The sequence below is a fragment of the Indicator indicator genome, chromosome 40 (assembly GCF_027791375.1).
Source record: "Indicator indicator isolate 239-I01 chromosome 40, UM_Iind_1.1, whole genome shotgun sequence".
Classification (NCBI taxonomy): domain Eukaryota; kingdom Metazoa; phylum Chordata; class Aves; order Piciformes; family Indicatoridae; genus Indicator; species Indicator indicator.
This window is the reverse complement of record NC_072049.1, coordinates 278,622-301,649: the sequence shown is the minus strand read 5'-3', so window position 1 is coordinate 301,649 and position 23,028 is coordinate 278,622. Positions and strand designations below refer to the sequence as shown.

The following is a 23,028-nucleotide window of genomic DNA, read 5'->3' as shown; positions in this document are numbered from 1 at the left end:
GGCTGAGCTTTAAGGTCCCTTCCAACCCAACCCATTCTGATTGCACAAGGCTCGGTGAAGATCTGCCCCTTCAGCACATTATTTCCCTAACAGCTGAAAACAAAACCATTCCGGGTGCGAGAGCGGAAAACAAGGCGGTGAATGGATTCGAACAGCTCAGAGGACGCGGAGCTGAGGCCTCATCCTTAACAAAGCGCTGGGTTAGGAGTTCCCAGAAACAAAGCTGACCACGGCCGAAACGCGGAAGACGACGAGGAGCAGACAGCAGCTCCCGCGGCACGCCGCGGGCAGGGGGACGGCGCAGGGCCCAGAGCGGAGATGTTTTGTCCCAGGCGCACGTCACGTCCTGGCTGCCCAGCACCCTGACCCCCGGACCGCCACCGGACTGAGGATCTTCAGGGCCGCCCCCGCCCCGGCCGCCCCCCGCGGTTGGCGCTCGCTCCGTACGCACCGCTCTTGCCGACGCCACCGGCGCCCAGCATCACCAGCTTGTACTCGCGGGACTGCCCCGGAGCGCCGCCACCCGGGCGGGCTCCAGAGTCCATCTCCTCAGCGCCGAAGCCGCTGGCCGCTAAAGAGGAGAAAGGAGCGCGGGCAGCAGCAGACCCCCGCCCGGCTCTGCTCCGCCGCCTCCCACTGGCGCCTCACGCCCAGGCTCCCCGCGCCCTCCGCTCCCCAAAGAGCCGAGGCGGCGACGCTAAAATGGCGGCAGCGGTTCCACGGCCTGGCCACGCCCCCAAGGCGCGCAGGGGGCGGAGCTCGGGCGGCTGGCCTGCGGGGTAGGTCCTAGCGCCTCCCGCAGCCCCGCGCCGGACCTCTCGGAACCCGGCGCCCGGCTCCCGCCGCGGAGCGAGTTTGCAAACGCAAGAGGGCAGATGCAGGTTGGACATCGGGGGATGTTCTGCACAGTGAGGGTGGTGAAATACGAGAAGAGGTTGTAGGGAGATGTGATGGAAGCCCCATCCCTGGAAACATTCAAGGTCAAAAGTGATGGGGGCCCTGAAGAACCTGCTCTAGTTGGAGGCATTCCTGCTTCCTGTGGAGAGGTGGGGTTGGAAAAGATGACCTTGGAAGCTCCCTGTGATATCCAACCTCAACTCGAGGTCCTCTCATCTTTTTCTTAGCTGAAGAGCTCAAGCCCCACCTCTCTCGTGGACCCGCACCTCAAAAAACTCCCTACTGCAGCAGAATCTTTATACATTTATTTATAATGAAAGTACAATCCTCATTATTTACAACATATAGGAAAGACAACATTTGTACAAGTAAGCCAGCAAGGTCTGGAGGTATGCAGCAGCAGCACCCTCCCTTCTTTTTTAAAACGACTTCTCCCATGCCCAAAGCTGACCAGCACGTCATCAGTCCCATCTGTCCCTTCTCCATACAAGAGTTCTTTCTGCAAGAGGCTGTCCCACCACAAAAGCCCAAGGTGCAGTTCGTGTCCAACAACTTATTTCCAGGTTCCACTTCCATGCTTTGAGGCAAGAGCAGCAGCTGTGCTCAGGCCACGGGTGCCGTGTGGGGGGAGCCAGTTGTTGCCTTTTCTTTGTCAAACCACCATGAAACAGAAGGGATAGAACCAAGGAAGTGAATGAGTTAAGAGATGAGGGCAAACCTGACAAGGAGTCAGGAGTTCTGAACCAACTGCTGGATGGGAGTGAATCCAGGGATTGACTGAAGGAACAGTGCTAAGGTGCCAAGAGCACCTGGGGCTTAGCGGCAAGATGAAAGCCACCAAGCATTCCCCCTGCCCTGACTTCCAGCTAGAAGGAGAAGTTGTGGGGTTAGTAAAAAAACACGTTTTAGGAGAAAAAAGCTGAGTTACAGGAGATGCTTAAAGTAAAAACCAATGAAGAGCTGTAGGAAGTATGATCCTCATGTTTCTCAGAACTACTGTGCAATCCTTTTCCTTTGTTCAAAGTCCAAACATTGAAGCTGGGGTCACCAAGAGCTCAATGGGACTGCAAACAGAGGCTGACAGCAGCAGCACTCAATAAAAAAAACCCACAAACACCAGGTGTAGAATGAGGTCAGCATGAATGACTTTTAAGTTACCCTGGAAAAATGGGAAACAGACTGCCAAAGGCTTCCTTAAGTTTCTCTTTTGAGTCCTTCCCCCATTGGATAAGGGACAAGCCCTGGCAAAATACTCTTTTTTTCTTTGTTTGTTTGTGATTGCCAAATTCACTGCAGAACTCAGGATTTTAAAACCAAATGGAGCCCTTTCAAGGGGAAAATGCTGAACGCTTTAGCTTCTGCAAATGTAAAACCAATGCCTTGTTTGCAAAGTCCATTCTGCAATCTACATGCAATTATTGCTAGGAGGGAGGGGGAAAAACTGAATGAAAAAAACCCCTCTTTTGAAGCTCTTATGGTGCCATCCAAAATGGCATCTGTTGTTTAGCTCTTTGCTGTGAGGAAGGGTACTGGTACCCCAAACTCCATCCCTGTGAAAAGCTACTTGCGTTTTTATGGCCCCCATGTTCCTCCTCTTCATCTGATGAATCTCCAGCATATGCCACTAATCCAAAGCCTTTCTCTGTAGTTTTCATCTTCTTAGCTTGATGATCTAGGAAGGAGGGGGGAGAAGAAAAAAAAAAAAAAAAAAAAGCCCCAAACCCAACCCACAACCCCCCAAGAAGGAAATAAATAATTTAAAAAAAAAATAAAATCAAGAGATAAAATGTCCCAAAAATGAGTTAATAACAACAATAATAATAGTAAAAAAAAAAGATGTTAATTGTAAATAGTTAGTTGGACACCATTTTGAGGTCACAAGGGCAATGGTCATCCAAGGTCGAAGGCCACAGGAAACAGCAGCAGCAACAACAGCACATTGTGATCCATCAGAACCATGTAAGAGAACAGAGAAAAGAAAAAAGAAAAGAAACACACAGAAAAGGTCAAGTTAGCAAACGGGCTCTGAGCCACGGCAACCGCAGCGTCCCCGAGACAAACGCGTCCCGAGCAGCGCGACAGAGCTAACAGAAGCACAGCCTCCTGCACCAAGACTGCAGAAAAACTAAGGTTAAGAGAGGCCTATGGTGAGGTACCTGTGGACTGGAAAGGCACTGAACTACCAAGGAGAGTTAAAAAAATAACAAAAAAGGTCACAAGCTGCAAATACCTTCTGCGTGAGAGCCCTACGAAAGGCTGCGCCTGCCGGCACCTGTGCTGTTTGCAGACATAACTCATGTCTGTAAATCCACACCTGAAACACAGCTCCCACCAACAGTCCTCAGTGCAGAGCCACCACCTGGGTTTCCAAACCAGCCCAGGAGAGTCTGTGCCTCAGCTGACTGAAGGGTCAGAACCAGCTGGCTTTACTCTCCTCGCTCACACAGACATTAGTTAAAGTGCACAACCACAGGGCACAGAAGTGAACGGAGGGCAGTGCAGTGGGACCTGCTTTTCACTTCCAACACCACACTCTAAAGAACAGCCAAGACAAAAACAATCAAATCCAAGTGAAATCACCCATTTAAAGGACTGTTAAGACCAGTGCCAAGTCGTTTGGGAGAGAAGAGGACTTTCAAGTGTCTGTTATGCACTGCACTCACCATGGCTGCCTGGTAAAGACCCTGCACCGTTTCTTTCTTCAGATTCCGATTTCATCCCAGTGACAGGAAAAGCTGGTGGAGGCATCAGCTGCCTGTTGAAAGCAAGCCAAGCCATTATTGTTAAAAAAAAAAACAAGCCAGGAATCAAAGGTGACAATTAACAAACTCAGAACCCAGTCCTCCACCTGAGTTTAACTTTTAATTGCCTGACTAACACAGTGGCCATCTGTGAAGAAGTGACTGCACCACTGGGTAAGAGAAGAGCAAATGTCACCTACCTGGACCTCTGAAAGACCTTCACCACTGTGCCCTCCCACATCCTTACCTCTGAATCAGACAGAAATGGATTTGATGGGAAAGGAGTTGGGCAGATGGCCATGTTCAAAGAGTTACAGCCAACAGCTCAATATCCAAGTGGAAACCAGTAACAAGTGGTGACCCTTGAGAGTCCATACTGGGAGCAGGACTGTTTAATGTCTTTTGTCAGTGACAGACAGGGCACCTTCAGCAAGCCTGCAGGTGATAGCAAGCTGAGTGGTGCAGCCTGGACAGGCTTGGGGAGTGAGCCATGCAAACCTCAAAGTTCAACCTCAAGTGCAAGATCTTGCACCTGGGTTGGGGTAACCCCCAATATGGGCACAGGGTGGGGGTGAAGGGCTGCAGAGCAGCCCTGTGGAGAACAACTTGGGGTGCTGGGGAGTGAAAAACTGGAGATGAGCTCGCACCAAGCACTGTGCCCTGGGCTGATCCCCCTAGCCGTGAGGGCAGCAGGGGCAGGGAGGGGACTCTGCCCCTCTGCTGTGCCCTGCTGAGGCCTCCCCCACTGCAGGACTGAGGCAGCTCTGGAGTCCTCAGCACAACACAGAGGAAAATGGGCCAATAGGAAGCCACAAAGATGATCACAGGGATGGAACACCTTTCCTGTGGGCACAGGCTGAGGGATTTGGGGAACAGAAAGGCCTGGGAACACCTTAGGGAGGGCCTTCCAGTCCTTAAAAGAAAGATGGGGAAGGACTCTTTTAGCAGGTAGTGTAGTGACAGGACGAGGGGTACGAGCTTCAAAATGAAAGAGGTTAGACTTAAATATTAGGAAGACATTCTTTACAGTGAGGGTAGGCACTGGAACAGGCTGCCCAGTGAAGCTGTGAACACTTCCAGGGATGGAGTGGCCAAGGCCAGCTTGGATTTGGCTTGGAGAAACCTATCTAGCAGAAGCTGTCCCTGCCCACAGCAGGGGGAGTTGGAACTAGATGTTCTTTAGGGTCCCTTCCATCTCAAAGCAACAGACATGGCAATCAGCTTTCCATCAGAACCACAGAAGAGCTGAGGATCATTTTTCCATGACCCACCTGTCCCTCTCTCTTTCCTTTCCTGAGGAACTTGCTGGCTTCGATCCGGCTCCATCGATTTCGCTCTGACTGGAGAAGCCTGTACCTAAATTAGTCATATGAATGGGTCCATGCTATGAGCAGAAAAACACATGGCATTAGCAAACCTACAGCTACAACACAAGCTATAGCTCCTTAATGACAACGACAGGAAACCCAACTTTTCACAGCCTACACTGTTAACTACCAGAAGAAACCACTAATTGCTGCCAAACAACAGCTTTCTCCTAAAAAACTGCTAGAGGGTGACCTAAGAAACAGGCCTGAGCAAACAATATGGAAGACAACTCAGCACCTACTCCACCTTTTCAGCAGTAGCAGTTCAGGGCAGTAAAGGGAGCTGCTTAGGTTTCACAGATCAACTTATTCCCTCCTCAGCCAGCTAATTCTGAGTGCTGTATAGACCTCATGCCACAGCTAGCCCTGCTCAAGGTACCAACATGAGGCAGTTCCTTACTGTCTCTAGGCAAAGCTGTTAAGGGTTTCAGGCTCTGAGCAGGAGTGTGGCAGAGATATGTTTGCAGAAACTCCTTTTGCTCACATATGAGTCTGAAGAGCCCAAAGTGAGCCCCACTGAAGAGCCCAAAGTGAGCCCCACTGAAGAGCCCAAAGTGAGCCCCACTGAAGAGCCCAAAGTGAGCCCCACTGAAGAGCCCAAAGTGAGCCCCACTGAAGAGCCCAAAGTGAGCCCCACTGAAGAGCCCAAAGTGAGCCCCACTGAAGAGCCCAAAGTGAGCCCCACTGAAATCAAGTTTAATATTTGCTATTAAAAAAAATTAATCTCAAGCCTTTAAAATTAGGCTTCTTGAAATCCTCTCAAATGCAACCTGCAAGGTAAACAGGAAAATCTGGAAGTTATCACTGCTTTTCCCTCCCACTCCTCAAAGAGCACCCAAAAAACCTAACCAAGCCCCAAATAATCTCCCTCTGAAGGTAACCAGTGGCACACTGTTGTCACCTCTTTGAGCTGCATGCACCACTGCTTTTCAAGAGAGACTGAGGGGGTGGAAAGCCAAGCTGCCCACAAACCCAGTCAGCTGTGGCTCGAGCACAGTGCATCCACTCAAAGAAGCCTCAGTGTGGTCTCTCCCTGCTTCCTAACAACTGCTGCCACCTGCTAAGCCTTACACCACTGCTGACAAACTGTGCTAGGAAAACAAAACCACCAGAACTCTCTCTCCAGCCAAGCCCCATTTTGGTGAATGAAGTAAAATTGCTGATTTTATTCCACCTGATATCCCAGCAGTCCTGATTCTCTCTCATCCGGCAGCTCCTCGGTGAAGCGTCTCTTTTGACCCTGGGGATGGGGCTGAGCTGGGGGCTGGGTACCAGTTGGCATGGTTGTTTTGACTGGGGCAGCAGGAAGGAAAGGACCACTCAGTGGACTCTGGCATGAAGAAGTTGGAAACAGAACACAAAACCCTTTGGTAATATGCATGGAAAGCAGTAACTCAGTGTAGAATCATACTCGGGAGAACACACAACCAGTTTCTCTTTGCAGAGCTTAAGAAAAGCTAAAGGGAAATTTACAACTCCAGATAAAAATTTGGATTTTATGCATAGAGTGCTCCCACCTCAGACTCATCACTGCCTGGAACTCAAAATCATTGCATCTACACAGCTGCATCACAGCCCAGGACCACCTCTACAACGGAGCCAGGTGGGAGTTGGCCTTGCAACAAGTGACAGGACAAGAGAAAAACAGCCTCCAAATTATGCCAGGGGAGGTTCAGGTTGGACATGAGGAAGAGTTTCTTCCCAGAAAGGGTTCTCAGGCACTGGCCCAGGCGTCCAGGGAGGTGGAAGAGTCCCCATCCCTGGAGTGGTATAAAAGCCACATGGATGTGGTGCTGAGGGAAGTGGTTTGGTGGCAGTGGCTTAGCAGCAGTGGTGAGATTGTGAGCTCTGGGTGAGGGCTTGGACTGGATGATCTCAAAAGGTCTCTTCCAACCTCAGCAGTTGTAGGGTTCTACAGCTCTACAATCTTTTCATAAACAAGCCACTGCCCCCCCTGCAAACACCTTTTATGCATGAGAACTGCATCATGAAGCAGCCATGGCAGGAATTTAATTGCTTAGCCAGAAGCATCAGCAAAGCAATAATCAAACAACTAACCAAACCAGAAAACCCTCATAAAAATTCTCCACCTGGAACTACTATTTTTAATTAATATTATTAGCAAAGAAGCAGCTTGGTAAGTTGCCAGTTACAGAGGAATGAACAATCTATGGCAGTACCTGGCCAGTGCTGGCTGGAGGCTGGACTTGAGGTATTGGATACTGCGTTGGCACAGGTGGCACTCCTGTGGGGAGCGTTGTCAGGACTCCAGGTGCTAATGGCACTGCAGGTGGGACTATGCCTGGTACACCATATGGGGGCTGAACTGGTTGTTGAGGAGGGGGCACAACAGGATAACCAGACTGATACCCATTGGAAGGGTAATAGGATGGCTGGGAGGGGACACTGCTGATGGCAGCAGGCTGCGTGAAGCCTGGGGAGAGAAAGGGGGAAAAAAAGAAGAGTCAACAAACAGGCAACATCTCAAATCCTGGGGTCAGTTTGGGGCCCCTCACTACAGGAAGGACATTTAGGGGTTGGAACGGGGCCAGAGAAGGGCAAGAGAGCCAGGGAAGGATTTGGAGAACAGGGCTGGTGAGGAGCAGCTGAGGGTGTTTAGCCTGGAGAAGAGGTTGAGAGGAGACCTCATTGCTCTCCACACCTCCATGAAAGGAAGCTGGAGGGAGGTGGGGGTTGGGCTCTTCTCCCATGTATCAGGTGATAAGAGAGGAAATAGCCTGGAATTGTGCCAGGGGAGGTTTAGGTTGAGGGTATTAGGAAGAATTTCTTCACTGGAAGACTGGTCAGGGATTGGAGGAGGCTGCCCAGGGAGGTGGTGGAGTCCCCATCCCTGGAGGTGTTCAGGAAACCTGTGGACATGGCACTTGGGCCCAGGGTTTAAGGGCTTTTCCAACCCAAACAATTCTATGATGCTGTGATTAAATTCAATTAAGATCCCTAAAACCCATCCAATTTAATTACCAAATGTAAAAGAAGCCAAACTCCTCCTTAATTGGAGAACTTAAAAGACTTCCAACAAGTAAATAAATTCCACAAAATTAAGTCCAGCTCTGCAGAAAGCAGCTCCAAAGCCTTCTTCATTGCTCACATTTACCTGCTAAGGGCACTGCAGTGGTTATCTGATTCACAAATCGAGAGTACTCAGCATGAACCTACAAAGACATTTCAAAGATCAAGCAGAGAAATCTCTCTTTTAATTTTTTTTTCCACCCCTATAAAACTGAAAAGGGACTTTGATTACAGAACATATTGTGCACAACACTAATCCAAACAGCAAACCTGCAAACAGCACCTCACCAACTCGACCCCTGCTGATCTCTGGTGTCAAATCCAAGCTAATCTTTGCCAGGGAAGAGTGGCAAATGAAATAATTGAGCAGAAAGAGAGAATCTAAAAGCTTCCAGATCTTGGTTTAAAGAAGAGATTTTGAAGCCCTAACTTAATCAGCAGCACTACCAGAAAAACTCTCAGGATTTTTTTTGTTGCAGTCACATAAGAGAAGCTGAAATTAATTCTCAGTGTGTACACATCAGAGATTTTCTGACATTTTTTGGGGTACAGCAATCACTTTAGGGGAAAAAAGAAAACAGACAGTAACTGGGCAACATTTAAAGCTAAAGCAAGGGAACTGCAGCTATCAGGGGAAAAAAAAAAAAAAAAAAAAAAGAGGCAAGATTCCTTTGATTGCATACAGTCAGACAACCCCCTGGCCTCCCACCTCCTTCCCAGTCCTGCTCAGGGAAGCCTTTGCCTTTTTTTTTCCCCTCCCCACTACTGCAGCTCCATGCTGAGAAACATTTATTCACTGTATAAGAATTAGGGAGGGAAAACTCAGAAGTCAGAACACAGGGAAAGTTTTGCTGAGAGCATGAAAAAAAAAAAACAAACAAATAATCATTAGCCAGGCACATGTGAAAGCTACAACAGGCTCTGAAATCTCTACTGTTTGTAAGAGCTACTCACAGTCTGCAACAGATTCTCGCACAGCTTTTTAGCAGCTGCCAAACCTTCTGGCTTTGGGTGACTGAAAACACATAAAAAAAGAAACAACAAAAAAACCTCATAAGCACAAATGTTGCAACCAAATCTGGGAGCTACTTCTTTCAGCATCAATCTGCTGTCAGATCTCTCTGCTCTGCCCTAGTGAGGCCCCATCTAGAATGCTGCATCCAGTTCTGGGCTCCTCAGTTCAGGAGGGACAGGGATCTGCTGGAGAGAGTCCAACAGAGGGTACAAGGATGAGGAAGGGACTGGAGCACTGCCCTGTGAGGAGAGGCTGAGAGACCTGGGGCTGTTCAGTCTGGAGAGGAGAAGGCTAAGAGGGGATTTAATAAATGTTTATAAATATCTGAGGGCTGAGTGTCAGGAAGGAAGGGACAGGGACAGCCTCTGCTCACTTGTGCCCTGGGACAGAACAAGTGGCAATGGATGGAAACTCCAGCACAGGAGGTTCCACCTCAACATGAAGAAGAACTTCTTTACTGTTCTTCCAGGGTCACAGAGCCCTGGAGCAGGCTGCCCAGAGAGGTTGTGGAGTCTCCTTCTCTGGAGAGTTTCCAGCCCCCTCTGGATGTGTTTCTGTGTGACCTGCACTGGATTCTATGGGCCTGCTCTCATTGCATCCAAGCCCCCAAAGAAACCAATTTTACTGCATTTAGAATCATAGAATTGTCAGGGTTGGAAGGGACCTCAAAGCTCAGCCAGTTCCAACCCCCCTGCCATGGGCAGGGACACCTCCCACTAGTTCAGGTTGCTCAGAACCACATCCAGCCTGGGTTTCACAAACTCCAGGGATGAGACTTCTACCACCTCCCTGGGGAACCTGTGCCAGTGTCTCCCCATCCCAGGGCTGCATTTCACTTCCTACCACCACAGGGTGACCTCTATTAAAAAAAACATAAATACCAGGGCCCAAATTTCTTCCATGGGCATGAAGTCAATCAGAATAAAGAGCTTCCCAACAGACTAACCATGACTTTGCACCCATGACTGGTCAGCAGAACATTTAGCACCCCCTTGCCATACCTGATGTAGATGTACATGGGCTCAAAAGCTTCTCTGCCCGACGCAGGCTCTATGCAACCTGAGCCTTTCCCACGGAGAAAAACTTTGGCTCCTGTTTCAATCTGAATGTGCTGCAAGTAGGAGCAACCAGGCCCTTCCACCTTCTCCTTCACGTTGAATGTAGGCACAGCATGTTCCAGACCAACAAACAACTTGTCCTGGACATAATGCATCTGGAAATGGAACAGTCAAAGCTAATTTAGGTTGGGTTTCAGTGAAAGACAAGGACAATTTCTTTGCTTTCAGTGCAAACAGTGGAGTGTAGGATGGCACAGTCAAGTCCTTTGCTCTTCTGTAAGCAGGACTGGGTCTCTCCATCCCTTTTCTTTTAGGAGGCCACTGCCACCTGAGTCTCATTCATCAGACTCAGCCTGAGCAGTCCTCCAGTTTTTATGACATGCAAGGTTGGTTTGGTTTGATCTATTTCTTCCTTTATTTTTCTGGCCCTGGTGTTCATTTTGCTGGTTTGGGGATTTTTTGTTGTGGTGAGGTTTGGGTTTTTTTGGTGGGTTGGGATTTTGATGTTGTTTTGGGGGGGGAGGGTTTTTTTGAATGGTAAGGGGTGCTTGGGGGGGAAGGGGTGTTTGTTGTTGCTGCTGGGGTTTTGTTGGGTGTTTTGTTTGTTTTCTTAAGCAGAACACAACAGACATGCTTTGGAACAGGCAAATCTTGCACCCAGTGAATGCAACAAAATTCCCATGAATTAATTACTCACCCCTGACTGGAATGAAGGTTTTTGGCCAACTGCTGGAGACAGCTGAGTAATAGGAGCTGGCTGATGATAGACAGTCACTGTAGCTCCATTGAAGGTTGGACTAGAACCTGTGGCTGCTTTCACTACTCCATTAGTGATGATCTCTTTAATTCGGTTAACAGCTCCTAGGTGATGGAACAGGAAAGTTCATTTCTCTTTCAGCCCTTGCCAACTGTCCACATTAACTTAGTCATGGCATGGTTTGGTTAATTTCATAGAATCCCAGAATGGGCTGGGCTGGAAGGGACCTCCAGAGCTCATCCAGTCCAATCCCCTTTGCAGTCAGCAGGGACGACCTCAATTAGATCAGGTTGCCCAGGGCCCTGTCCAGCCTCACCTTGAATATCTCCAGGGATAGCTCCCAACCACCTCCCTGGGCAACCTCTTCCAGTGTTTCACCACCCTCATAGTAAAGAACTTGTTCCTAACATCCAATCTAAATCTGCTCTGCTCTAGTTTGAAGCCACTGCCCCTTGTCCTGTCACCACAAGCTTTTGTAAACAGTCTCTCTCCATCCTCTTTGTAACCCCCTTCAGGTACTGGAAGGCCTCCCTGGAGCCTCCTCTTCTCCAGGCTCAACACCCCCAGCTCCCAGCACAGAGCCACAAAAATTATTAGGGGGGTGGAACATCTTCCTTATGAGGAGAGCCTGAGGGAGCTGAGGGCTCTGTAGCTTGGAGAGGAGGAGCCTGAGGGGTGACCTCATTCATGTTGATAAAGATGTGCAGGCTGAGTGCCAAGAGAATGAAGCCAGGCTCTGCTCAGTGATGCCCAAGGGGACAAGGGGCAATGGTGGAAGTTGAGGCACAGGAAGTTCCATGGAAACATGATAATCTTTTCCCTGTGAGGGTGACAGAACACTGGAACAGGCTGCCTGGAGAGGAGGGTGTAGAGCCTCCTTCTATGGCGATATTCCAAACCCACCTGGATGTGTTCCTGTGTGAGCTGCTCTTGGTGACCCTGCCCTGGCAGGGGGGTTAGACTGGATGAGCTTTCAAGGTCCCTTGCAGCCCCTACCATTCTGTGATTCTGTGGTAACAAAGCCCCTTTACCACAGATGAGAGACAAACCAGAATGCTTCAGGCACTTACTGTCAACCAGCTCCCGTGTCTGACCCTGGACGTGGAGGTACAGAGGACGATCTCTGGAAAGGAAATGTCAAATACTCCATTAAGTCCACAGAGACCACACAGCCATGGATTCAATCTAACCACATTAGAGTCACCCAGACATAGGTCTGCAGAGAGATTTGAAATGTTCTTCCAAGAGGGAAGTAAAGACAAACTCACTGAGCAGCACACAGCGTTGAAGGAGCAAAACGAAAGAGATTCAGGAAGCTAAGCACGTGATGACATGGAAGTTAAAAGTTAATTTGCTGTCCACATGGAAGTTCAACTAACCAAAAAGATAATGTTGTGAAATATTGTCCCTCTTTGTGACTGGAGAGTTCATAGATTCATAGGAGAGTTCATAGATTCATAGAATACCAGGTTGGAAGGGACCTCAAGGATCATCTAGTCCAACCTTTCAGGGTAGGAATACAGTTTACTTGAAGTGGTCCAGCACCCTGACAGTCTGGGCCTGGAAACTGTCTGATGTGTTCAGCAGTCTTGGCAAAATGGAGCTTTTTAGTCTGGAGAAGACTGAGAGGGGATTTAATATGTGTTTATAAATATCTGAGGGCTGAGCGTCAAGAGGGAGGGGACAGCCTCTGCTCAGTTGCACCCTGTGATGGGACCAGGGGCAAAGGATGGACAGAAAAAGTAGCAGCAATTTGCCTCTCAAATCTGTAATTTAGAGACATTCCTGAATTCCCAGCCCCAAGCTGGACTAGGGGCAATGGATATAAACTACAGCACAGGAGGAACTTCTGCACTGTGAGGGTCACAGAGCACTGGAACAGGCTCCCAAGAGAGCTTGTGGAGTCTCCTTCTCTGGAGATTTCCAAGACCCCTCTGGATGTGTTCCTGTGTGACCTGCACTGGATTCCATGCTCCTGCTCTGGCAGGGGGTTGGACCCCAGGATCTCCAGAGGTCCCTTCCAACCTCTGACATCTTATGATCCTGTGACACTACTCAGTCAGAAGTGGTTCAGCACAGCCTGGCCTGCCACATTTGTGCTTGGTGACAGCACAATTTTATTTTCACCCTCTCATCACTAAGCAGGTAGAAAGCAGCTCTGCACACTCCTGACAGCACACATTCAAATCACTCAGTGTTTCATCCACTCTGGCACACAGAGGTGATGCTGCTCATGAAAAACAAACCCCCACCCCCACCACTTAGCCACTCAATGAGGGGGAAAAAAGAAAGGCGGAAACCTTCAAAAAGAAATACAAACCCAGGTCCCACTTTGGCTTTCTCTTCTGCAGTCATGAATCTTCCTCGAGTAGAAACAGCTGCTCCACTCAGTCGACTTATCTGCAATTGAAAAACCCCAGTGACAGGTTTGCCAACAACAAACAAAGCACACACACTGAAAATGAAGTGGCTTAAGCCCTGTTGGGTATAAAAAGGCCAGAATCCATTAATAAAGTGCTAGAAAAATGAGTGGTGCCTGCTAAAGGACACTAGAGTTCTGCTACCTTACCTCAGCACAGGATATTTTACTGAACAAACCACTAAGCTACCAATCAAAGTGTTCTGGAAAACACCAGAGGGGTTCACAGAATCATAGAATGAATCCTAGAATGGGTTGGGTTGGAAGGGACCTTCAAGATTGTCCAGCTCCAACCCCCCTGCCATGGGCAGGGACACCTCCCACCAGCTCAGGTTGCTCAAGGCCTCATCCAGCCTGGCCTTGGACAACTCTTGGGGGGGTGGGGGGTGAGCACACCCTGTTCCAGGGTCTCCCCCCACTCACTGTCAAGAAATTCTTCTTCATCTCCACCCTCAACCTCCCCTCTTCCAGCTCAAAGCCATTGCCCCTTGTCCTGTCACTCCAAGCCCTTGTCCATAATCCCTTCCCCACCTCTCCTGGAGTCCCTTCAGGTACTTTTTGCAAAAGAGGAAACCACCTCTGAATTTAATTTATTGCAAGCTCCTTTCAAAACTTTACTAATGGGTACAAAATGTGCTTCCAGGCCTAACAAACCAGCTGCAAATCCTGAACTTACCTCATCCTGAGTCTGTCCTCTCGTCAGCAGGTTCCTGCACGTGAGGGGGACATCATTGATTTCCACCTCTGCCACCACAAGGTCATCTTTGCTTTTGCTTGTAGCTGGACCTTTTCCCAGAGCCTGCAGCTTCAAACACAACCATTGCAAAAGACCAGCAGTTGGAAAGCAGAGAGAAATTATGTAACCCACAAAGTGACCCTTAGGACTCTAGAGGGGAATTATCTTCCACCTGTGGAACCCAAAAGCTTTACAGATATTAGCAGGAAGCTCATGGTGTCTACTACTTAATAGAATCATGGAGTGGTCCAGGCCAGAAGGGACCTCCAAAGGTCATCCAGTCTGACCTCCCCACAGTCAGCAGGGACACCCCCAACTAGATCAGGTTGCCCAGGGCCTCGTTGAGTCTTACCCTTGATACCTCCAGGGAAAGGGCCTCAACCACCTCCCTGGGCAACCTCTTCTAATGTTCCACCACCCTCATAGTGAAGAACTTCTTCCTGATATCCAACCTGAATCTGCCCTCATCTACTTCTTCATAACCTCGAGCCCAAATAAAAAGATGTAGTGGTTTGAGATTAGTTTTCTCTCCAGCACATCTTAATAGAACAAGTAATTAAGGTTTCTGTTCTGTAAGAGATGTAAAAGCAAGCAGTAAAGTTGCTCAAATGGAAATCAAGGCGTCTCTGACAGAAATCTGAGAGCAATGAAACATCTAATTCATAGCTCTCTCAGCTTCCCAGACACACAGTTTAGAATTGCTGTTCAAGATGTAAATGAATCCACATTTTTGTGTCAGAATCTAAGTGCTGAGAAAGAAAAAGCCACAGAGCGACAGATTCAGAAGACAGGACACGAGCTGGGAGTTACAGCTAAGACCTTGGAGCTTTTCCATGTACATCCTTCTAAGAATTCTGAAACAATTCTGGGGACACAAACATCAAGCCAGACACTAGAGCAAGAGAACCATGGAATTATTTTGGCTAGAAGAGACCTTTAAAATCATTAAGTCCAACCATTAACCCATGGCCCTCAGCAGCACAAATCTTCCAGGAACATCCAGAAAGTATCAATCCACTCTCAGAAATAGCACAGGAAGCACAGCACTGGCCTGAGAGCCAGGAGGCAGCTGAAGGAGGACCTAAATCTTCCTCAGCTCCAGTCTAACCCTGCTCTCCCTCAGCTTCAAACCATTCCCCCTTGTCCTGTCTCTAGACATCCTCATCAGAAGTCCTTCTGCAGCCCTCCTGTAGGATGTCTTCAGCTACTGGAGGGCAGCTCTGAGATCCCCCTGGGGTCTTCTCCAGGCTGAACACCCCCAGCTCCCTCAGAGCGTGACCTCAGGGGTGCTCCAGCCCTTGGATCACCTTTGTGGCCCTCCTCTGGGCTCACTCCAGCAGCTAATACACTGCACACATTCTATAGCTCCATTCCTTCCACCCTTAACAAAAATTACTTTCATCAACCTGCAGGCTCCTTAATTTCTCTTTGCTCACACTCTGAAGTGCCATCAGAGTTAATTCCTCTGGAAATGTCATCACTGAGCATTTCCTATCAAAAGCAGCACATGCAATTAAAAAAAAAAAAATCAAACAAAAAACCCCAAAACAATTCCATCTGCTAATTAATTAACTTGGTAAATGGTTCCCCCAGCAATACAATTTGTCACGAGATGCCAGAATGACACCAGATGGAACTTAAGGATGAAAAAAGTGACATGGAAGCAAGAGACATTTACAACATCTTCCATTTTTCAGGTGTGCCATTCAGCAAACAAACTTCACTCCCATCTAGAATGGCTATGGAGGCTACCTGAAGCCAAGCCACGTTGCTCAATGCTGCAAGTTTCATATCCTCAGATGGCTGCTAAGCACTGAGAAGCAGACACCACGGTGCAGCAAACAATGTGTAACAGCACCCAGGGCTGCTGAGAGCAATGATCAAAGCACCACCTGCTACTAAACCTCACCTGCTAAAAACTCTGAAATCATCAGAAAGTCAGAGAAATCCCTGGTTGGAAGAGACCAACCATAACCTAACATCTGCTTGCACACAGCTGTTAGACTAATGCCCCTCAGGTCCTCATTCAAAGGTCTTTTAAACACCTCCAGGGATGGGGACTCCACCACCTCCCTGGGGAGCTTGGACCAGTGCCTGATGCAACTTTTGTTGAAGACATTTTCCCAGTACCCAACCTGAACCTCTCGTGGTGCCACTCGAGGCCATTTCCCCTCACCCTATCACTTGTCACCTGGGAGAAGAGACCAACTCCCACCTTACTACCATCTCCTTTCAGGGAGCTGCAGAGAGCAATGAGGTCTCCCTTCAGCTTCCTCTTCTCCAGGCAAAACAACCTCAGCTCCCTCAGCTGCTCCTCACCAGACCTCTTCTCCAGCCCCTTCACCACCAGGTGAGGACTGACCAGAAGCTGACCAAGTTGTTCAGAGATTGGATGTTCAGCTCCTACTGATAACTTTTTAAAGCAGAGAATCAGAGAATAGTGGGAGTTGGATGGGACCTCCAGAGATCACCGAGTCCAACCACCCCCCTGCCAAAGCAGGATTACCTAGGGCAGATAATTTGGATATCTGTTTTAAACAGGCTGTTTTACATAGCAGTTTTTACATCAGCTGTACTGCTTAGAAAATACTTTGGAAAAAAAAAACTTCATCATCTTCCTACAGATTGGTTAAACCTTAAAGAAACCTCAGTGCCAGGGAAAATCATGGAGCAGATTGTCTTGGGGGCAATCACTGTGCACCTGAAGGATGGCCGAGGAATCAGGCCCAGCCAACATGGATTTAGGAAGGGCAGGTCCTGCCTCACCAACCTGATCTCCTTCTATGATCAGGTAACCAGCCTGGTGGACGTGGGAAAGGCTGTGGATGTAGTCTACCTGGACTTCAGCAAGGCCTTTGACACTGTCCCCCACAGCAAACTCCTGGCCAAGCTGTCAGCCTGTGGCTTGGACAGCAGCACTGTGCTGGGTTAGGAACTGGCTGGAGGGCAGAGCCCAGAGAGTGGTGGTGAATGGTGCCACATCCAGCTGGCAGCCTGTCACTAGTGGTGTCCCCCAGGGATCAGTGCTGGGCCCCATCCTGTTCAATATCTTTATTGATGATCTGGATGAGGGGATTGAGGCCATCATCAGTAAATTTGCAGATGACACCAAGCTGGGAGCAGGTGTTGATCTGTTAGAAGGTAGAAGGGCTCTGCAGAGGGACCTTGACAGGCTGGACAGATGGGCAGAATCCAACAGGATGGCATTCAACAAGTCCAAGTGCCAGGGGCTGCACTTTGGCCACAACAACCCCATGCAGAGCTACAGGCTGGGGTCAGAGTGGCTGGAGAGCAGCCAGACAGAAAGGGACCTGGGGGTACTGGTTGACAGCCGCCTGAGCATGAGCCAGCAGTGTGCCCAGGTGGCCAAGAGAGCCAATGGCATCCTGGCCTGCATCAGGCATAGTGTGGCCAGCAGGAGCAGGGAGGTCATTGTACCCCTGTACACAGCACTGGTTAGGCCACACCTTGAGTACTGTGTCCAGTTCTGGGCCCCCCAGTTTAGGAAAGATGTTGAATTGCTGGAGCATGTCCAGAGAAGGGCAACGAGGCTGGGGAGAGGCCTTGAGCACAAGCCCTATGAGGAGAGGCTGAGGGAGCTGGGGGTGTTCAGCCTGGAGAAGAGGAGGCTCAGGGGTGACCTCATTGCTCTCTACAACTACCTGAAGGGAGGTTGTAGCCAGGTGGGGGTTGGTCTCTTCTCCCAGGCAACCAGCACCAGAACAAGAGGACAGAGTCTCAAGCTGCGCCAGGGGAGGTTTAGGCTGGAGGTGAGGAGAAAGTTCTTCACAGAGAGAGTAGTTGGCCACTGGAATGGGCTGCCCAGGGAGGTGGTGGAGTCACCATCCCTGGAGGTGTTCAAGAGGGGATTGGACGTGGCACTTGGTGCCATGGTTTAGATAGTCATGAGGTTTAGGGTGACATGTTGGACTCGATGATCTTTGAGGTCTCTTCCAGCCTTCTTGATTCTATGATTCTATTCTATGATTCTAAGAGGCCTCACAGCCCTGCCTCTGGCTTGGTCAACTGGAAAAAAAAAAAGTTACGAAGAGGTTTTGTCTGCTGTTACTTCCCAAAGCGCACCTGCATCATTTCTCGTCTCAGTTCTGAGCTATTCAGACAAATAAACGTCGCACATCACCAGAAAACAGCCGTGAGAACCGCCGCCTCCCATCCCCCCCATGCCTGTTGCTGCCACCCTCCAGACCCCCACCTTGTCCGCCGTGCTGGGCGCCGGCTTCAGCTTCCCTTTGGCCATCAGCATCGCGTTGATCTTCGCGGCAACAGCCGCGGCCGCGTCCAGCGCTCCCGAAGGGGCTGCGGAGCTTTCGGAACCTGCCACAGCGGAGCCGCCATCTCCGCCGCCGGGAAAGGGGCGCCCGGGCAGCGGCGCCGTACCGGGCAGAAGGAAGGCAGGGGCTGGGCCGGGTTGGTCCCACTTACTGCGGCGCCTAGAAGAGAGAGAGAGAGGCCTCCAGTCCCGGCCGCCCCCCAGCCAGCTGCTCCGCGGCAGCTTCGGGACCCGCCGCGCCTCGGCCCCGCCGCACCGAGGTCCCTCTCTCTCTCCAGGGGCGCCCGCGGCCCAAGCCTCACCCGCCTGCGGCCCCGCTGTCTCGCTGCCCTCCGCCACCTGCTGACATGGCTCCGGCCGGGCTTCGCCGCCTCCGCGCCTCCCGCAGCGTCATTTCCGGCCCCGGGCCGACTCCAGACGTCCCTTCCGGCCGTTGCGGCGGAGAGCCGCGGCGATGTCCCCTCAGCCCTGCCTGGGGGAGAACCGCGACTGTCTCCTAACCGCGACTGTCTCCTAGCGAAAGGCCCGTGTAATTGACAGAAAACGACCGCTCCAATTTTATGTGGTTAAATTTAAAGTTTTATTTGGTTTGGTACGTGAGCAAAAACAGCGCTGGGCAGCCGGGGGAATCTCCTGTTCCTCCACGGCTCGCAACTGACAGCATCGTATAGACTCCTTTTATAGGGTAGGAGTTCAGCATCATCTCAGTCTCTTTGCATTGTTTCAGTTCCTTATCGCTTGTTCTGCATATTCGGAGCCAGTTTATCATTCTGCATATGCGTAGATATCCAGCAAGGAGTCGTGGATCCGGCTTAGGAATGTTAGAATACAGGACTTTGACAGATACACAAAGTTGCCTATGATACACAAGGCTGTCTGTTGTAGTTTAATTACAAGGTCTTGGCAAATAAGCAAAGCAACCTACATTCCACTATTAAGCTATTAGCCTGGAGAAGAGGAGGCTCAGGGGTGACCTCATTGCTGTCTAAGCTGGGACTGTTTAGCCTGGAGAAGAGGAGGCTCAGGGGTGACCTCATTGCTCTCTACAACTACCTGAAGGGAGGTTGTAGCCAGGAGGGGGTTGGTCTCTTCTCCCAGGCAACCAGCACCAGAACAAGAGGACACAGTCTCAAGCTGTGCCAGGGGAGGTTTAGGCTGGAGGTGAGGAGAAAGTTCTTCACAGAGAGAGTGGTTGGCCATTGGAATGTGCTGCCCAGGGAGGTGGTGGAGTCACCATCCCTGGAGGTGTTCAAGAGGGGATTGGACGTGGCACCTCGGTGCCATGGTTTAGATAGTCATGAGGTTCAGGGTGACAGGTTGGACTCGATGATCTTTGAGGTCTCTTCCAGCCTTCTTGATTCTATGATTCTATGATTCTAAAAGATAATTATTAATCTAACATCATTTCAACTTAACATCATGTGATTAACAGATAATTCCATTTCTATTTATTACAAAGACTTCGGATTAGATACGTATTTTATGGGTAAGAAATATGTAGAAAACAATTATTGTTGTGATGGAGTAGATGGTTCATTACATTTTAAAGTCAAGGAATTTTAAACTCTCCACTAGCTATGGCACAGCAGATTTGTCCAGGCCAGTACAAGGGTAATGGTGAAGTGAAACTCTTCTCCTTGCCATGAGGAGGGAAGCAATGTATATGATAGACATTATGTAACAGCTACATATTTAGTATCCACTCCTTAAATCTTGTTTTTCATATTTCAGTGGCTTTTTAGACATCCCAGCTCAGCTGCTTTCATTATTGCTGTGATTTGAACTCGAGCTTTTTGTCTGTCGGATACAGGAACTAGTTGAAGTGCCGAACAACCCAAATTCAGAGACCTGATGTCTGAACCCCACAGTTAAACACTCATTGCCCCAGATTTCCTGCTCCTTAACACTGGCTGCAGGATTTAGCAGATAGGATGAGGAACTCTTTGTCAGAGCACTAACAGAATCTACAAATCCAATCTGCCCAATCTGGAGGCTCCCTAGCTGTATTCACAGCCCATATCAACCTCCCAGGACCTTCAGTTTCTCCTGATGTGAGTCAGGTCTGCAGCTCCCCCACCGCTCTGCCCTGGCCTGGGCAGTCTCATCAGCAGAGGTCTGAATAGAGGAGACAAGATGTGAAACGTTCTTCCCCTGCCCTGACGACAGCAATAGTCACCTATTGTCACTGGCCCCACAGGTATTTACCAGTGTGAGGAGAAGCCCTCTGGGATTTGGAAAGGTGATAAAGGGGCTATTGCACATTTTGGCTTGAACAGATTGTCTAGGAAAGGGTAAGCAGAGAACAGTCAGGGTCCTCACATATGATTAACAAATAATTTCATTTTTATTTATTACAGCCCGCACCGTCCCTGACCGCGGGAAACCGCCCAAGGACCGCGCAGCGCCGCGGAGAAAGCCGCAGAGCGCCCGAGGCCGCGGCGGTGGGGCCGGAGCAGGCGGCGGCTGCAGACCGTCACCTCCCGCAGGCGCGGTGCGGACCGAAGCTAGGCGGCGCCCCCTGGGTACAGCAGGAGCCGCGCAGGGCCCGTGGCTTCCCCGAGTTCACAAAGCGGTTCTCAGACGAACGGATTCGCTCAGCTGGCGTGCAGCCGCCGAGATACACAAGGAGCCGCGATATTGGTTAATCAACACAGTTGTACAAGTCTGGGTGCTAGGGAGGCACCTGCGGAGCAAGCAACCCTTTCAAAAATTCATCACGCGTTATAGACCATTTCCTATCACCTTTTCCTGCTCAAAATAAGTAGAAACGTAGAACAGTTTGGGTTGGAAGGAACCTTTAAAGATCATCCAGTTCCAACCCCCTGCCATGCCCAGGGACACCTCCCATCAGCCCAGGTTGCTCAAGACCTCATCTAACCTGGCCTGGAACACCTCCAGGGAGGGGACAGCCACAACCCTCTCTGGGCAACCTCTTCCACAGTCTCCCCACCCTTACTCTAAAGAATTTTTTCCCAATCTCCAGTATGAATCTCCCCTCTTCCAGCTCAAAGCCATTGTCCCTTGCCCTGGCACTCCAAGCTCTTGTCAGAAGTCCCTCCAGAGCTTTCTTGTATCCCATTTCAGCTACTGGAAGGCCACTAGAAGGCCTCCCTGGAGGGAGCCTTCTCCAGGCTGAACATCCCCAACTCTCACATACTAAAAGGTCTTGGCTTCTACTGTGCCAAATTTCCCAGCCCTCTGGTTTTCAGGAAGGCATTTTGGCTTGGACTAGAATAGCAGTTAACATCTGCATGGCACACCACCAACAAACCCAAAGTGTATTTTGGGGTCAGTCCAGCTCTGACACCCTCAGCTTGAATATAAACTTTTTGTTTAAAATGTTTACTCTACCCAGAAGCAGAGCCCAGATCCCCTGAGCTGACTAAGAGGTCACAAAGCTGTGCTCACATCTGCTGTTGGGAGAAGAGCTTCAGGTGGAACAGAACATGGTGGAGGCAGTGCTGCCAGAGGCCAAGCGTTGTGGCTCGCTGAGGAATGAGCTGCAGTCAGTCAGAGCTCCAAAAGCCATGGTAGGTGAGCTTGGTTGAATGAGCAATGCTGAGCATGGCCTGTGCCCTGTCCTGCTGCTTTTCAGCCAAGTAAAGGCATAACTTATCTAGGTGATGGCCTGACCAAGACCTACAGTCATTGAGCATCTCATTCGTCTGAAAATGCCAGTGACAAGAAGCAGCCTTTCAGTATTTGAAGTGGGATACAGAAAAGATGGAAAGTGACTGACAAGATGAGAGGCAATAGCTTCAAACTGGAAGAAGCTGCATTCAGATTGGACAGGAAAAAATCCTTCCCCAGGAGGGCGATGAGTCACTGCAAACAGGCTGCCCAGGGAAGTCGTGGAACCTCCAAGCCTGGAAACGTCCAGAGCTAGGTCAGATGGGACCTTGCGCAACCTGATCTAGCAGGAGGCGCGCTTGACCACGGCAGGAGGGGTGAACCTAGATGATCTTTAAGACCCCTTCCAACCTGCACCGGTTTGGCCTCTACCTCCCACACGCAGGACCCCAGCGCCGCGTTGCGGAGGCGCTGGCGGAGGCGGCGCTGCGCACGGCTCGCAGCGCTGAGCGCCGGCAGGGCGCGCCCCGCGCCGCCCTTTGCACTCGGCCCTCTGCTCTCGGCCGGCTGCCCTTTGGCTGCGGCGGGGGGGCCGGGCGGGCTCCGCGGCGCTGGGTGGTGGCGCAGCGTGAGGGGACGTTGGACTTGCAGGCCTTCAGCCCCGCCAGCGCCGTCCTCTCGTGTCATCTCTGCTAGTTTGTGGGCTTTTATACATTGAGGCGGCAATGTGGCTTTCCTAAGGGTGCTAGTGCTAGAGGGGGCTCCTCGATTTCAGCTTCTCTCACAGAGGTGCTGAGGTGAGGCGCGGACTGAGCGCAGCTGCGTGTGTGGAGCCTCAGGTGAGGGGAGTGCAGTGCCCTGCCTGGGGAGGAAAGGTGTTTTCCATGTTCTCAGATACGGGTGCGTTTAATTTTCCCAAAGGATGAGAAGGGCTTGTCTTGTGGAGTCAGTCTCACGGTGCTGAGGTTTAATGAAGGCATGGCTTGGGAAAGAAAAGCCAAAGCTGGAGAGAGGTCTCATTCCTCCAGTGCTCATTTCAATTACAAAGGAAAACAACCTAAGGCTGAAGGTATTTTCCATGACTCAGCTGTGGCTGCAGGTGACAACTGTGGTGAGGCTTTTCTTAAAGGCGTTTGGAAGTCAGCCT

General features: G+C 50.1%; 1 protein-coding gene and 1 non-coding gene across 2 annotated transcripts; both read right to left on the bottom strand.

Annotated features, from left to right (window-relative positions):
- Window positions 1-1,228: 1,228 nt before the first annotated feature.
- KHDC4 (KH domain containing 4, pre-mRNA splicing factor) lies at window positions 1,229-18,705 on the bottom strand. Its single transcript, XM_054397043.1, has 14 exons — window positions 18,614-18,705; window positions 18,234-18,471; window positions 13,961-14,089; window positions 13,186-13,265; window positions 11,936-11,988; window positions 10,806-10,969; window positions 10,052-10,263; window positions 8,990-9,050; window positions 8,121-8,178; window positions 7,186-7,439; window positions 6,180-6,335; window positions 4,910-5,022; window positions 3,561-3,652; window positions 1,229-2,569 (listed from the first exon to the last, which is right to left on the bottom strand). Exons 1-14 carry the CDS (start codon window positions 18,703-18,705, stop codon window positions 2,370-2,372), a joined length of 1,902 nt encoding a protein of 633 aa, XP_054253018.1. The 3' UTR covers window positions 1,229-2,369.
- LOC128978994 (small Cajal body-specific RNA 4) lies at window positions 10,348-10,478 on the bottom strand. The gene has a single exon (XR_008489445.1). It is a non-coding gene; the product is annotated as a small Cajal body-specific RNA 4 (non-coding RNA).
- Window positions 18,706-23,028: the final 4,323 nt, after the last annotated feature.

Coding starts and splice junctions, on each gene's coding strand:
- KHDC4 (XM_054397043.1), bottom strand. CDS start 18,705: ATGACGCTGCGGGAGGCGCGGAGGCGGCGAAGCCCGGCCGGAGCCATG. Junction 13,266..13,960: donor GAGGACAGACTCAGGATGAG/GTAAGTTCAGGA, acceptor TTTCAATTGCAG/ATAAGTCGACTGAGTGGAGC. Junction 11,989..13,185: donor AAAGCCAAAGTGGGACCTGG/GTTTGTATTTCT, acceptor TTTCCTTTCCAG/AGATCGTCCTCTGTACCTCC.